Genomic DNA, 17,049 nt, shown 5'->3' with positions numbered 1-17,049 from the left:
TCTGTGCTATTCCTCAAGGTCAGTGGTCTCAGATTACACTGATTGAAGGACGTGGTTTAGAAACTGGACTGGGCATCACGGTCTGGGCTTTGAGGCCCTAGCTCTGCCTCTAACTCTGTGAGAATCTGGCCGGTTACTTCACCTCTTGGGGCCTCAGTTTCTTTACTTCTAAAATAAGAGGATTACTACATCATCCCGAAAATCCTTTTCAGCTCCAATCTATGACACAACTCTATGGAATTTCTAAGTTACCCATACTGAGTGCTTTGCATCATGTGTGATTATAAGTAAAAACAGCAAAATACCAGCCAGTTGTTGAGAATAGGAAGAATTAAGGAAACAGAACAGAACAGGAGGTACTAAGGGGTGGTTGAAAGAAGGAAGGAGCCTGTGTTCTAGTCCTGGCTCTGCCATTAACTGATTCACTCTGTGTGATCACTAAAGTATATATACATATTTTCAAAAACCTATATTTTCATAAACATTTTAGGATGGTGGTTTGGTAAGCAGAATAATGGCCTCCAAAGATGTCCACCTCTTAATCCCCTGAACCTGTGAATTTGTTACCTTACATAGCAAAAGGGACTTGTAGGTGTGATCAGGTTAAGAATCTTGAGCCAGGGCGATTCTCCTGATTGATTATCTGCGTGGGCCCAATGTGACCACAGGGGTCTTTATAAGGGAAATAAACAGGAGAGTCAGAGAAGGAGGTTACGGTGATGGAAGCAGGGGTCTGAGTCAGAGAGAGATACTGGAAGATGCTGTGTTGCTGGCTTTGAAGATGGAGGGAGGGGCCACAAGCCAAGGAAAGCAGGTGCCTCTGGAATCTGGAAAAGGCTAGGATGTAGATTCTCCCCTAGAGCCTCCAGAAGGAACGTGGCCCCAATAACGCCTTGATTTTAGGACTTCTGACCCCCAGAATTATAAGATAATACATTTGGGTTGTTTTAAGTCATTACATTTATGGTAAATTGTTACTAGCAGCAATAGGAAACGAAGATAGTGGCCAATTCAGGCCTTAGAGTTAGTTTGCTAAGGGCTCAGCATCCATGGTTCTCAGCCCTGGCTACCGTTAGAAGAACCTCCAGGGGTGAACCTGGATGGAGTTTTGCATAGTTCTAAAATCTCTCCAGCTGAATTCAATGTACAACCTGACTTGAGAACCACCGGCTGGCTGATAACGGCCAGGGATTTTGCTGGGTGAACATGATTTTTCTAAGTAAAAGATTGGAAGCTGCTTCTGAGAGAATCTTTTGCTCTTTCTTTTCCTAATACTTATATATCATATCTTTACCTTTCTGGAAGATAAATTAATATTTTAGTGTTTGAATTAGAAAAAGGTCAAAAATGGGAGAGAAAACTATATATGAGCAAAACAAAGCTGTTCTGTACAGTAAGTAGCTATTTAATAATGGTGTGGAGAAAAGGGAACCCTCCTGCACTGTTGGTGGGAATGTAAATTGATACAGCCACTATGGAAAACAGTATGGAGGTTTCTTAAAAAACTAAAACCAGAACTACCATATGACCCAGCAATCCCACTACTGGGCATATATCCTGAGAAAACCATAATTCAAAAAGATACATGTACCACAATGTTCACTGCAGCACTAGTTACAATAGTCATGACAGCAACCTAAATGCCCATCAACAGATGAATGGATAAAAAAGATGTGGTACATATATACAATGGAATATTAGCTATAAAAAGGAACGAAATTGGGTCATTTGTAGAGACGTGGATGAATCTAGAGACTGTCATACAGAGTGAAGTAAGTCAGAAAGAGAAAAACAAATATCATATATTAACGCATATATGTGGAACCTAGAAAAATGGTACAGATGAACCGGTTTGCAGGGCAGAAATAGAGACACAGATGTAGAGAACAAACGTATGGACACCAAGGGGGGAAAGTGGCGGGGGGTGGTGGTGGTGGTGGTGGTGGGATGAATTGGGATATTGGGATTGACATATATACACTAATATGTATAAAATGGATAACTAATAAGAACCTGCTATGTAAAAAAAAAAATTGAAAAAAAACAAAGCAAACAAACAAAAACAAATGAATGGATAAAGAAGATGTGACACATATATACAATGGAATATTACTCAGCCATAAAAAGGAACAAAATTGAGTTATTTGTAGTGCGGTGGATGGACCTAGAATCTGTCATACAGAGTGAAGTAAGTCAGAAAGAGAAAAACAAATACCGTATGCTAACACATATATATATGGAATTTTAAAAAGTGGTACAAATGAACTTAGTGGCAGGGCAGGAATAAAGACGCAGACGTAGAGAACAGACTTGAGGGCACAGGGAGGGGGGGTGGGGAAGAGGAAGCTTGGATGAAGTGAGAGAGTAGCACCGACATGTATACACTACCAAATGTGAAATGGATGGCTAGTGGGAAGCTGCTGCATAGCACAAGGAGATCAACTTGATGCTTTGTGACCACCTAGAGGGATGGGATAGGGATGGTGGGAGGGAGGCTCAAGAGGGAGGGGATATGGGGATATATGTATACATATAGCTGATTCACTTTGTTGTACAGCAGAAACTAACACAACATTGTAAAGAATTTATACTCCAATAAAGATGCGAAAAAAAAAAAAAGAGTACCTGCTATGTTCCACATTAAAAAAGCGAACAAGTTTGCATCTTCTGGACATTCTTATAATTCAAAAAGATTTGGAGAAATAATACTCTGGCAGAAGTGAGACCCTGAAGTCTACTCTCCCCTTGGTGGAAACGGGCTCACCTGGCACATGCCACTATGCGCTTATATTCCGAGTTGCTGTAGCTGGGGGCTGGCACACACAGCAAACAAACAAGCAAACAAACAAAAATAAGAGTAAACCGTTTTTAGCTGTTTTGCAACATGTCAGAACAGAATCATTAATGAGCACGTCTCTAAACACACTTAAAAATGATTTGTGATTTGGAAGTTGCCACTTTTGATGATTTTAATGGAGATTCGTGGCTACTGACAATCCCAGGAAGTCTTGAAATCATTAGAACAGTTCTCTGCTCTCCAAGAACTTATAATTTAAGGAAGGAGTCATTTAAGGTAAATATGTGTTGGTCACGTGTCTGGGGGAGGTAGCAGGGAGGAAGAGCCGACGCCTGGATTTGCTGGTAGTTGGAAATTTCCTGCAGGAACAGGCTTCTGAGCCACAAACAGAAGCTATCAGGGCAGAGGGTAAAGGAGAACTGGGGTGTGCAAGTGGCCTTGCTTCTGGACTGGGAGGGGAGAACCAACCCATCAGAAGAGGGATGAGAGGGCCACAGATTAAAAAAAAAGGCACATTAAGAAAGGATCATAGGGCTTCCCTGGTGGCGCAGTGGTTGAGAATCTGCCTGCTAATGCAGGGGACGCGGGTTCGAGCCCTGGTCTGGGAAGATCCCACATGCCGCGGAGCAACTGGGCCCGTGAGCCACAACTACTGAGCCTGCGCGTCTGGAGCCTGTGCTCCGCAACAAGAGAGGCTGCGATAGTGAGAGGCCCGCGCACCGCGATGAAGAGTGGCCCCCGCTTGCCACAACTAGAGAAAGCCCTCACACAGAAACGAAGACCCAACACAGACATAAATAAATTAATTAATTAAAAAAAAAAAAAGAATGACGAGAAGAATAGCAGCTGCCATTTAAAAAAAAAAAAAAAAAAGGATCATAAGTTCTGGAGAGATCAAGTTGAAGATGGGGGCAGAGAAATGTGCAATTGCCAGACTCCTTGGGATACAGAAAGGGTAAGGGATGGAAACCCAACAGAGTGATGAGAGAAATTCAGGGCCCGGGAATGGAACACTGACACAAAAGTAACAGAAATTCAAGTTTCTGAAATTAGACCCTTCTGTGGCTTTACAGCTAGTTACATTTTTTTTTTTTATGCTAGTTACATTCTTAAAGTAATTTTTAGTCAAAACAATTTCTGGATCAATAGCGGATACATTTAGCTTAGATATTGTTATTTAATATCAATTTCCAACTATTATTAGTTACCTCTATTATAATAAATGGCAGTTATGTTTACTCAGATGTCAACCTGTTAAAGAATTTGAATAAGAAAATTGTTTTTTTGATTTAGCATGTTTTTCCTAATCAGGGAAGCTCTTTGGCATTCTTTATGCTTAACCAAAATTATAGTGTAAATCATGCTGTTTTACCTTCAATTTCCTGGGTTTCAATTTTCAAATGGAAGCTGCAAATTTCCTCAGAGGTACTGGTTTTGTGAAACACAGTTCTTACCTATATTGGGACAAGTAAACAAGAATATTCTGTTTAAAATGGGGAGTGGAAAAGGTATTATGGCAGTACTGCGGCTGGAAATGGGATGCTTAAAGTATTTTCACCACCCAGTGCAAATGGCGTACATTAAAGACCATTTTCCCAGCAACTGGACTTCAGCAAACTCCACAGTTTGAAACATAGCTGAGAAGCCCAAGGTAAGCAAAAAACGATCTTTGTCCAGTCAGAACCTTGGTCCAAATCCCACGCAGTCAAATCTGAGCACCTCACTCTACAGGAAAGTTTTTAAGACTTTCATCCTTGTGCCTGTACACTAATTTTACAGAGAACACCACAAGGTCATGAAGTATGGTTTTCTTCAGCCCACAAACCACTGTGGTAACAACAAATTATAGGTGTGCATGGAAGGGCAGGGGTGCTGCCAGAAGTAGGTATAGTGAGAGTGACCAGAAGTGACAGAAAAGTGGACCATCCATCTCCCCACCCTCACGCAATCTTATAAACAATCTTTGAAGGAATACATGTACTAAAGATGAGCACACAATTAAATAATCAATAGAATGTTAACTTATGCTCAGAATACATAGTTTATTTTATTTTAGGCATTTGGCAGTTACACGTTTTTCTAAGCTGTTTATGTGTGTCCATGCAATCTATGGTTAAAAATAGAAGAAACTTAAGCCCTTACATATCCATCAATCCCCAATGATGCTGGACAAATGAGGTGAGACTATGTTACTAACCACCGCATCCATGTATATACACGTATGAGTGTATACATACAAGTCACATGTATATATACATATATAGACATAAAATTATTTATCTCTCTATATAATTATATATATATAATTTCCACAAATACACAGACTACATACATATAAAGATTAATAAAACCATTTTCAGAAAGAAATTGTGGGGACAGCTACCAAGATAGCTAGAAAGAATGATAAATGACTCTTACCTCAGTCATGGTTACACAAGCCCAGATTTCTGTAACTTTGTGGCAAAGTCCCTAACTTTCTTTTATGTTACTTAGTACAAGCTGACACATAACCCCAATAAAGTCACACATAACCCCAATTAAGTCGGCTCTCCATGAAATACTCACATGCACTGTAGCCAAGCCATTGTTTTGTCCAGTACTTAGGACAACAAGGTCATCATTGAAAGGCACCTGGAAAGATTTTTGCATTCAATATTATTTCTCATGCTTATTTACTTTGCACAGACACGGATTTGTAGGCTGTGGACAGTAAGAACTATTTCCAGTTACTTGTATGTTTAAATATACCTTAAAATAATCTAAAATGTGGTAATTAGAAAAATATGTATTAGCATCTGTAACATGATTTCAAAGCTCCCATCCGATTATAAAATACTATTAAAAAATCCTTTATTTACCTCTACTGGCCTCCCAAGGAAATTCTTCTCTGTCATCTTATAATGATAGAGGTCACCTTTATGCTTGTAAGAAACTTTGATATCCATATTCAAGCGGAGTTTTTTAACCAGGAGTGAATACTCTGTCAGGCCCTCGATGGCATTAATTGTATCCTATCAACAATCAGCAAGGCACAAAAATAGGTTTACTTATTTATGTACTCTCTGTTTACAAATACCCTTTCTCATGAGAAGGTGAGTCAGCATTGCCTGGAGATGAAACTCCAGCAGACTGAGTGAAACTGGTTAAGGGTCCCCATGTGGAGGTGGAAGGAAGATCTCCCCCTCCCCCAATAAGGATGCTGCTGTTAGCAGGGACAGAAAGGCAGTGTGGCCTCACATCCAGGTTCTCCACCTGTCCTGAGCACGTGACTTCAGGCAAGTCACTCTTTGCAGAACACCTCCAACTCCTTGCATGACAATGTATCTCTTTCCCATCCTTAAGTCTCAGCTTAAATATCCGCACAGTGAAGCCATAAAGAAGCTCCCCCTTCTCATTATTCTGTTTTAATATTCTTCCCTTCTGCCCTTTAGAGCATTCATCTCAATTGGTAATATTTTTATGTAGAGTTTATCATTGGCGTCCCCCACTGCAATATAAGATTCATGGGGGCAAGTAGTATATTTTTCTTGGCATCCATTACATTTAGTAAGTACACACACATGGTAGCTATTCAACAAGTATTTGTTGAAGGAATAAGTGGATGAACTTAATTTTTCTGGACTTCATCTACTTCATCTACAAAATTAGGAAATGTGGCTGGATCAGAGATAGCAAATTTGTGGCTACCCTCTCTGCCCATGTCCATGCAGCCAGTGCTAATCAGCAAGGTCCTCTTTTCTCTAAGCCTCCAGTTGTACCCATGATGAAACCATTTGCCTCCCCGGATTAGATGATCACTAATGTCACCCTGAAGGAACCCTCTAGATCTAAATTTTATATACATATACACACAGACCCCGTCATTGTCCAAGCATCCAGGGAACAGGGAAGATGCTAACATTTGAGATAAACTTGAATGTAGATGTACACTAAACAACTGCATATAGTTATAATGTAAAATATACATACTTAAATGAGTTTACATTGGTAGGTAGATAGATAAACATGTTAATAATCAGTATTCCTCTTACTTTTTATTTGTTTTGTGGAAGGGAACATCAGTACCTTTGCATGGCAGCTGCTGTTTCTTACATAGGATTTAACTCTCCTAGCCCTTCATGGTAATTAAGAATCATAAAGGAAGTACTGGGCTTAGAGTCAGGAGATGTGAGTTCTGATTTTGGCTCTGCCACTAACTCCCTGAATGAACCTCCTGAGGCTGACTTGCTCCTCTGTATAAGAAGGGTGTCATTGCAGATATCCATTAGGGTCCTTGATTCTAGTCCTTTATTCATATCTTTGGTATGCTCCCTTGGTGACAGAAGCATGGAGGTCAGAAGGAGCGTGGAATGTGTGGTGTGGGAGGCACTAAAAATATCTCCAGGAGGATGGACCGTGAGAAAGAAACATTACCTGGGTCGAATAAAAGCCACCTCCATACCTCTGCTCTTCTGATAGCCATTTGATGATTAGATTAACGTAATTCATGTCTTTCAAGCTCAGGCTGGTAAGTAAGGCATAGGCCGTGGTTTCTACCATGTGTGCTGTGCCGGTATTAGGTGCAGAGCTGTCTTTCTGTTGAAGATCACCTTTCCAAAAACGATATATTGGTGGATTACCTGAACATCAACAAATCGCACTGGTAAATATGATGAAAAGTGTGAATTTGGCATAACAATTCTAGCAGGTTTCTAGAAGTTTCTTCTGGTAGTGGCCTTCTGGTTTCCAGAAATTTCTTACTCTTTTGTAAGAAGAACTTTCTCAAGGTGACCAATACAAACAAGATCCCTTAATGCAGGGCTCTTTTAACTATAATGGAAAAAATCTAAAAAAGAACGTATATATATATTTATATATATATAATATATATGTATTCTATATATATATATATAAAATTGACTATAGTTCCCTGTGCTATCCAGTAGGACCTGGTTGTGTATCCATTCTATATATAATAGGTTGCATCTGCTAATCCCAACCTCCCACTCCATCCCTCAAAATTTTGATGTTATCTATTTACACATCAGAATTACCTGATTTGCACGACTTTGGACAAAATGTTTTCCCTCACTCGTGGAGGCTGTATTTAGAATGAAAGTTTTGGTTTTTAAAGATACTTCCAGATCAAACATTATTTGAATTATTAAGTTCCCTTCTAGCTCTTAAATTCTATGATTTTATGATTCATTTCTTACAATACCCAAGACATTTCTTTTGTGTTATTTGAAAAGTATTATACAAGTGGTTTCGAGGTATATGTTAAGAGTCAGTCATTTTTAAATGATGACAGAAGTCAAATTTTGTAGATAATGATAAACCTCATGTAAGATTTATTAAACTTTTAGAAAACCTTAGTCAGGAGACGGCTCAGAAGTGCCCAACCATGCCGGTGCTGGTCTAGGCACATCGGCCAATGACCACAGCTCCTCTCTATTTCTTTACTGTTGACCCATAGGAAGCAATATCTTTACTCTTCAAAATGAAATATATACCTTTGTAGTCAACCTGGTACAATACAAGGTAGGTCATGCACTCTCCTGGGGCTCACACTGGCCCCCATAGCACCTTGATGTGAATGAGACTCAGGCACCCCTTGCTCAGGGTAGAAGCTGACTCAAACCAGGGTTCATGGATTGGGGAGCAGAGCACAGGCTGGATTTCAGCCTTAATTCACCTGCTCGCTTGGGTGCTTTGTACATTGCACAACTGTATACAGGAGTCCTGCAGAGCTCCAGTAATGACCTCCAAGGTCCTACATGGCACTCTCTCACCCTTTCCTTCCCTGACATCACTTCTTACCCTCATCTCATTTCTCTCCAGCCATACTGGCCTCCTGGCCTTTTTTGGAGCACCAGGCATGCTCCTACCTCAGTAATATGCAAAGTTGTTTCTCCACCAGGAAACACCCTTCCAGAGAGCCACTGGCTTGCTTCCTCACCTCCTTCAGGTCTTGACTCAAACACCATCTTCTCAGTGAGGCTTAAGCCTGACAACCCCATCTAAAATTACAACCCACCCCCTCGCCCTGTCTCACTTCCCTGCTTCATTTTTCTTCATATCAGTCATCACTAACCTATTCAGTATATTAAATGTTTTAGCTATTTATCGTGTTTGTCTCTCCCTAACTAGAATGTAAGTTTCATGAAGGCCTGAATTTTTTTTTTTTTTTGGTCTGTTGCTTTATCCCAGAGCCTAGAACAGTGCCTGGTGCATAGGAGGTACTCAATACTCAATACACTCAATACACATTCGTTCCTTTGTTGAATTAAGGAATGAATAAATATGTGCTGAATGAGTGACTAAGTAAATGAATAACAGTGCTTATTCCATTGTATTGTGATGATTTGTTTCTTGAGGGCAGGGACGGTGTCTCACTCCGCTATGCATGCCACCACCCCTTCCCCAATTAGCAGATGGTACATGCCTAGTAGACACTTGCCGAGTACCTGTCAGGAACAAGTCATACCTTTAACCAAAGCTTCCTTCTTCAGGGCTGAGACAATTGAACGAAACTGTGGGTGTGTTTTATCTCCCAGGGAAAGAGCAAAAGCAGCAATGGCCAGTGTAAAAGTACTCTGGGTCGAGAGGGTATTTTCAAGCAGAAAGGTGTCAGCTTTAGTTACAGCTGTGCTGACTTTCTGGAAACAAGAGCAGAAGATACCTAAGTTTCTTTGTCAAGCATCGGCCTATCAACTGATGGGAACTGCCCCCAGGTTGCACCACTCTGGGGCAGGCAAGGTGAAGGGTGGAAAGAGAAATGACCTAATGGAAATGGATGGTGTCTCCCTGAAGCAAATCCTTCCGGGAGAAGGAGGAGAGCGTAACCTGGAAAGTGAAAACGAGATTGTCCACATCTGGTTGTTTTAGTTTCTGAATCCTCCCCTCCTCGGTAGAGGTTTTTCCACTGAATTTCTGCTTCCCATGTCAGACCTAGCCTCTGGGAAGAAGAAGCACCAAGTATAGACACAGCTTTCTCCATTCCCCCCCAGCATAGCTGAGACAGATTCACATTTTCAAAAGGAGTTTTACTAACTAAAACCATCAGTAGCAGAAAAAGAGCCAAGCTGTCAAAGGACTTTTTGATCCTAAGGATTCCTGGCAAAATAGTCTTTATGACTTTGTCCTGAGACAACTAAAGTAGTTATTTTGGGTAAGTGGATGAGGAGGCAGCATGGTGCATCGCTGCTGACATCTTGCCTGGCGCATTCTCTCCCGGCACCACTGCTAACTTCTCCTTGTTGATTATTTTGTCTTGCTGGATATATATATAAAACAATTCTCTTGAACTAAACTAAACAATTATTTTGTTTTGTGGTTCGAGTCCTATCAATCCCCTTGGGTTTTTCCATCTTGGTTCTGTCTGCTGGTTTGAAGGACATGTCTAATTTACTTCCCAGATCAGGGTCTCAATTCTGTTAACCTTTGGAATCTTCTATATTGATTCACTTAAGTGGATCCTCTCCTTTCTCCCTTCAGCTTCCAAGCAAATGAAACAGCACAACCCAAGGCAGCAAACGTGGTATGGGGCATCCTCAACAGTTCTGTGATACAGAGTACCTCAACATTCTGTATTCCGGGTTATAGAACAACAGTCACATACGTGGCATAAGATTTAGCAGAGGTAAGAGTAGGAAGCTGCGGACACGGGGTCATTTTCTCATCACAGTCAGAAGTTATCTGTTCTAATCACAGCTCTATGAGTCAGTAGCCTGTGACATGGGACAACTAAATTCACCTTTCCTACAGACCTCAGCTTTCTCAACTGTCAACGAGTGGGTTGGACTAGATGTTCTCTAGTATCTATCATAATTCTGAAATCCTTAAATTCTGGATTTAAAGTTATTTTCAAGCCCCCCTCTTACCTTCCCCCCTCTCCCCAAGAATATGGTACGGAAAAAGACCATGGGTGTTGGAGAAAGAAAACTCTTACTTACCTCCAGAGGGCATATATCAAAGGCCTTTCTAATTCCAATCACAGCAAAGGCTGTAAGATATAAAGTTTTCTCTCGGGCTTCAATGGGCAAGGTACCCTAAAAATAAGCAATGTTTAAAAAGGAGAGCGAACTGGTGTCTTTAAAGTGAAATGACCTGGCTCTAATCTCCACTTTGGACCTACTCTCCTCTCCCTTCATGCACTCTAGTTGGACTGCTTGCGTTTTTTCAAAGCTCTGAGTCTTACATGCTTTCACTTGCTTTTCTCTCCTCCACCTCTCTACCCTGTAGCTCCACTTCATACCTCTTCACCACGTTCAAGTTCACCCTCTCCTTCTAGACCCTGTTAAAATGCCACCTCCTCTGCGAAGCACTATTCTGCCTCTGTTCTCCCACATTTTCTCCTCTTAGGGCAGTGACGTTCCTATGCAATGCTTCCAAGACCTTCCAGTAAGTAACCTTTACTTTTCTCTCCAGCTTTATTTTGTGCCACTCACCCTCTGGACTTCTCGGCTCCAGCTCTTTTAATGAACCACCCTCTCGCTACTTCAAGGTAACAGGCATGATGTTTGCTCCACTTACAACACTCTGCCTGCCTCCCTCCTACCTAGCTCCCAGGGACCAGGTCAACCCATTTTCTCAACTCCCCCAATCTAGGTTAGAGTTCCTGCTTTCAAAGAAACTGTATTTCCCTTTTCTTAACATGAATCACACACTTGAAATCACTTACTCAATGTCTGACTTCTCTGCTAGACTGTAACTGCCATGGCCTCAGTGACCACACCTGTTTTGTTCACTGTTATGTCCCTACCATGTAGCACTTTGTACACATTCAATACATACTTATTGAATAAATAAATGAACACACACACTTAAATCTTGGTTAGAGTTATTAGCACTTATACCCCACTTTCCCTACCAATGTGTGAGCTCCTTTGTGGCAGGGATACTCTCTGGTCCATCCTTCCCACTCTTCCTCCCCCATGGTGCCCCAAATAGGCCCTTGCATGTTTTAGGTGCTTAGTGAATGGTTGTTGAATGGATACGAATAGATGGATGGATGGGTAGGATCTTAAAAAAAATTGTTGTAGTATTTTACTCTTCAAATAGCACCTAGATGATGTCAGTTGCCGGCATTTCTTGTGTGAGTCCTAATCGGTCCTAATTATGGGACCCCTGTCAGCCAAGAGGCCACTTGTGCCTGATATGAAAGGGATTGGATTGGGGCAGGCAAAATAAATAAATAAATAAAAGCTGTTGGATCCTAAAAAATACATTCTAGGAGTAGAAGATGTTGTAGCAGTATTTTGCAGAGATTTTGCAATTCAAGTATGTAAGTGGATTCCAATTTCAAACAACATTTTGTTGTACTTTTAATAAATTGACCCCACTCTTTCTAACAGAGTGTAAATAGGATCCCTTCCATGTTTCACAACAACATCTTGCAGCCTTGACCTGTAAGAAGGCTCTGAAGTTCAAGTTCAGATTCATACCAAGTGTACATGGAAAAATTAGCACATTTTACCCGTTCTGAGATCACTAGCACTTGTACCCTGTGACCCACTAATGCCTGTTACACCAAATGTCCAAGATCTCACTCATCTGACCTATGCTGAATTGTCTGAAGAGCAGGATGAGAAGACCTTTCAAATTCTTTGTACACAAGAGAAGTTTCTTGCAGGATTGCATATATTCTCCCCTCTCTTTTTCATTCTTATAAAATGGATGAGAACACAACTCAAACTTGTAAATAAAACTATTGCTCATCTGTGCATTTGGTTTCCTTACCTGTAATTTTATTGGTTGATAGTCGGAATTTTCCTTGAATGATCCATTTTCTAGTTGACAATTCTCAACCAGCCACAATAAAGAATTACAAATTGAATTTTGGTTCTGATCTACATATTTACTTACTTGTCCAAGTACTCTTAAAGCAAAAGCTGTTAACCTTTGAGACAAAATCAAATAAATAAACATTTAAACATTGAATCCCTTTTGGCTTTCAACTTTCAGTGTGTTTTAGTTCATACAGTGTTTATTCTTGAAAAGAAAATAATGTTTTAAAACACACAATTCCAAAGTAAGTTGTTACCATTTCACAAGGGCAGGGAAGATTTCAGGAAGATCTCCAAAAACAATCAAATGTGAGCAGCACATCTTCTGTGACTGCAACATTGTTAGCTTGTACACAAGCTGAAAATTGATGCCTGATGATAAAGAAATTCTTCTTTCTCTAAAGTTAAAGACAATAGTGTTGAAACAAATAGTTTTGTGTTAAAGCACTGACTCATGGGCATGAGATATGGAGGAAAGAAATCATAAAATTCTAGACTGTAAAATTTGTACAAGCTATCTGATCTAAATCCCCGTCTGAAGTCTGAATTCTCTTCCCCAACATCCGTGGGAGTGTTTATCTCGCTTCCCCTTGAGCCATGTTATTGATGCAGAACTCACCACCTCCCAAGGAAGCTCTAATTATTATGATTAATTAGTCAAAAAACAAGTTCAGTCTCTACTGTCTCTCAAAGAATATCAGAGGGGATCTAAATACTTCATGACCCCATGTGCCCCTTATGCCTCCTTTCTTCCCCTCCAATTCCTTCACTCAGCAGCCCAGGAGCCAGAAGCCCTTGAGACTCAGACCACTTGACTCTCTCCCTCACTTTAAAATTTTGTTTTCCTTTTCCTTTTTAAAGGAATATTATTCTTAGTACTTTTTGTATCTTTCTTGTATTTCTAAAAAAAATTTTTTTGGAAAGTATTCAGGTGTTGGCCATTTTCTTCTATGTATGTTTATCTCCAAAGGAACTCATGGAGTTGGGCCTGGGGTGGTTGGGTCCAAGCGTTTCTATGTTTCTGGCTGGACACCATCCACTCAGTCTTGCCCAGAATCTTGAGAGGCTCTGGGGGTTTCCTGAGAGGCTATCGCATCTTCTCGTGGGGATTTCTGTTCTCCAGGCGTTTAGTTTCCAGCTCCTGCTGTGGTGTTTTCCAGTCTGTATCGACCCCCACTCCCTGCATCCTGGGTTTTATCCTCTGGTTGCCATACTCCAGGGGCCTGTGTGTCTTTCAAAATGTGCCACCCACACAGGGTCAGACCCACTTCTAAGGTACAATCTGTGAAACGTGGTGACTGGTTGGATATAAAGGAAAGGAAAGGGAAGGGAGGAGTCAAACTTGGTCAGTGGAGGACAAAGTATTGCTGTGCACTGATTAGGGGAACAGAGGAACAAAAGAATGAATTTGGCATGGAATGTGTTCAAAGGGCTTTTGGCTCCCAAGTCCACAGAAATGTGGATCTGGAGCTTAGGAAAGAAGATAGGCCTTGAGACGTGATTAGAGAATCATCTGCATAGGAATTATGGAAGTCATGGGCAAAGATGAGATTGCACAAGGAGAGAGTCTAGAAAATGAGGGTCAAGGATAAAATCCTGGGGACTCTCAACAGTTAAAGGGCATAATTTAAAAGACAATTATTCTAGACTGTAAACCCTTTAAAAGTGTTTCATATAGCAGAACCTACAAAGTACCTGTCACAGTGTTTTTAGTAAATATTTTGTCAAAGCATGATATTATTTTTTGAAAATAAGTTGCCATATGGATTTATTAATTCAGACTGACTTTCCCTCAAATAATCAGAATTTTGTAAGTTATTATGCTTCACCAATTAAGTACTTACAGAGCACCTACTATACGCCAGGTACATATGAGGCACTAGGAACACTTGAAACTGCCCACATAGAGCTTACATTCTAGTGGCGAGACAGACAATAACTGTGGTAAGTAAGAATGTTAGTGATAAATTCTAAAGAGTAAAGGAAAGCTGGGGAGAAGAATATGAAGTGTTGGGATGGGAATGGCATGCTAGATAGAATGATCAACAGAGGCCTCATTGAGAAGGTGACTTTTGGTAAAGACTTGAAGGAGGTAGGAGAGTCAGCCATGCTGATACCTCAGGAAGAGGGGGAAGAGGGAGTACTCAGTGCAAAGGCCCTTAGGTGGAAGCATGGCTGGCATGTTCGCGGAACAGCAAGAAGGCCAGTGAGGCTCGAGTGGAGTGAAAGAGAGTAGTAGGGGATGTAGTTGGAGAGGTGAGGTAGGGCTAGACCATGTAGGGCCTTGTAGATCACAGTAAGAAGTTTGGTTTTTACCCTGGGTAAGATGGGAAGCTCCTGAATGGTTTTGAGGGACGTGACCTAACATGTTTTAACAGACTCCCCTCTGGCTGCTGTGTTGAGTATAGACTGAAAAGGGGCAAGGGCTGAAGCTGAAAGACCAGAGGGGGCTAGTGTCATAATCCAGGTATGAGATGAGAATGGCTTGGACCAGGGTGGTGGGTTGGGGTTGGTGAGAAGTAGTCAAGTTCAGGATATATTTCGGAGGTGCAACCAAAAGGATTTGCTAGATGAGATGTGGCTTGTAAGAGAAAGAGGGCAGTGAAGGATGACCAGGCTTTTTGCCTGAGCAACTGGACAGAGTTTCCTCTAAGGTTGTTATTCTTTAGTTAGTTAACTACTATATGAAAATGCAAGTCAAAACTTTGTACTTACCAAGTGCTAGCACTTCCACCCTTCCACATGCTGTAAGAATAGTCAGTATTTCTGAAGGACATGATGCTCACCATCCCTAAGAGGCAGCAGGGAAAGAACACAGTGCTTCAGTGAGCCCCGTTTCCACTCAGAGAGTGCTTTATTAGCCCCTGGGAACACTAAACTTCCTTTGGTGTTGGGCAGCAAGCACATGCTCTGTGGCCAGCACTGAACTTCTCAAAGGAAGTATATGAATCGCTTGAATTGGGAATTATGAAGTAGAACATTCTGAGCTCATTCAAGAAGGAAGGAAGTACTCTGCAGAGTTTGGAATGCAGGTGTCTTGTATCTCATCCAGGCGTTTTAGTAAGTTAAGCCAAAGCGCTCCAGCAAACAGTATTTATTTGTGTAATAGAGTCCACCTCAAGAATTTTTTTTTTGGCTGAAATGCTTTTACAAATAAACTTTTGTATGATTCATAACTTAAATATTAGTTTAATCAAACTATTAGTTTAAAAATCACAAGATTTTAATGTATAATATGTGAAATAGTTTTTTTCTTACCTTCTTTTAATTTTTTCTTCAAGTTCTGTTTTTGAGTTAATGAGTTAGCAGAAAAAATTTTCCAATTATTTCCTGCTTCCAGGTAGTGAAAAACATAGAATACTGGGACAGTGCTCATCAGTTCTGCCTCTGCATTCCCTTTGGGGAGGTGGGTAAGGATATCAATGCCTTCCTGACTCAGAACTGCAGACATGACCTCACCTATAAGCAGTCCTGAAACAAACAAACAAGCACACAAACAAAAATCATTGTAGGTACAATCAATTTCTGTCAACTTCTAACTGAGTAACAGTATATTTTAAATGGAGATAAGAGCAACCATCCCTATCCTTTCCTTTTTATCTAGGCAGCTGAATTACTTCTCAGAACTGGGGAGAGGAAAAAAATTTGATTAGAAGATGTATTTAAAAGAAACACCAAAAGCAGGCTTAAAAATACCACTGCAATATGGGGATAAGATGGTGTAATACAGTGGGCAGACTACAGCATAGGGGACATGGCAAATTAGTTGCCATTCAACCTGAAAGCTTTAGATATTGTAAACTCTATAAATCAATAGCATCCACAAAGCAAAGTGAAGAGTCTGAACTGAGAACACTCTGTGAGTGCTATGAGAGCTCTGTCTATAACTCATCGTGAGACCCTGGGAAAAACACTTTTTTATATATCTAACTACAGAGTTGGACATGATTAAAAAGGTCTTTTCCAGTACTAACATTCTGTGATTCCAAGGTTTTATCTAAGATAAAATGTAGTCAGGACATTCTATTATTTTGATGATGCGTCATTGAATTTTTAATGGCTGGAGACCAGGGATAAATCCTGCTAAAGACACCACTTCTACAAATGTACTGGCACTCTAGAAGAGCAGAGCTGCTTTCTTGGGGCCATTTGCAGGTCACAAAGCCCTCTCTGGAACAGGACTGGCCACTAGGATAATAGAAAGTCCTTTAAATCTGGATGCAGCTGCACTCTCATTTTAGAGAGGTCTTTGGGCCAATGACAGCCCTCACCCTCCATCATGGGAGCATGCATCTTCATTCAAATCAGGCCACTGGAAGAAGAGGGTTGGAAGAGTGGTTAGGGATTTGAAGGTGGGAGTAGGAATAGGGTATTCCCAGAGGTCCCCTATTGTATATGCAACTGTGTAGAGAAGAGGAGAAATAGGATAATCATGGGAATATTTGATTTTTGTTTGAAACACAAAGTGAAATAAGAAATAAAAAT

The 17,049-nt window shown here is 40.7% G+C and overlaps 1 protein-coding gene across 1 annotated transcript in view; it reads right to left on the bottom strand.

Moving 5' to 3' along the window:
- Positions 1-17,049, bottom strand: part of C5 (complement C5) — an 81,635-nt gene that overhangs the window by 14,550 nt on the left and 50,036 nt on the right. The window contains exons 24-33 of the mRNA XM_082468515.1: positions 15,823-16,035; positions 15,280-15,355; positions 12,518-12,677; positions 10,732-10,827; positions 9,264-9,435; positions 7,211-7,416; positions 5,656-5,808; positions 5,363-5,428; positions 4,170-4,251; positions 2,765-2,813 (exon numbers count right to left, since the gene is read on the bottom strand). Coding sequence (XP_082324641.1) covers positions 2,765-2,813; positions 4,170-4,251; positions 5,363-5,428; positions 5,656-5,808; positions 7,211-7,416; positions 9,264-9,435; positions 10,732-10,827; positions 12,518-12,677; positions 15,280-15,355; positions 15,823-16,035 — 1,273 coding nt within the window. The remainder of the gene's footprint in view (positions 1-2,764; positions 2,814-4,169; positions 4,252-5,362; positions 5,429-5,655; positions 5,809-7,210; positions 7,417-9,263; positions 9,436-10,731; positions 10,828-12,517; positions 12,678-15,279; positions 15,356-15,822; positions 16,036-17,049) is intronic.

Source organism: Balaenoptera physalus (genome assembly GCF_965194825.1).
Source record: "Balaenoptera physalus genome assembly, chromosome: 7".
Lineage (NCBI taxonomy): Eukaryota > Metazoa > Chordata > Mammalia > Artiodactyla > Balaenopteridae > Balaenoptera > Balaenoptera physalus.
The sequence above is the reverse complement of the archived record's forward strand: the minus strand, read 5'-3'. Positions and strand labels throughout refer to the sequence as shown.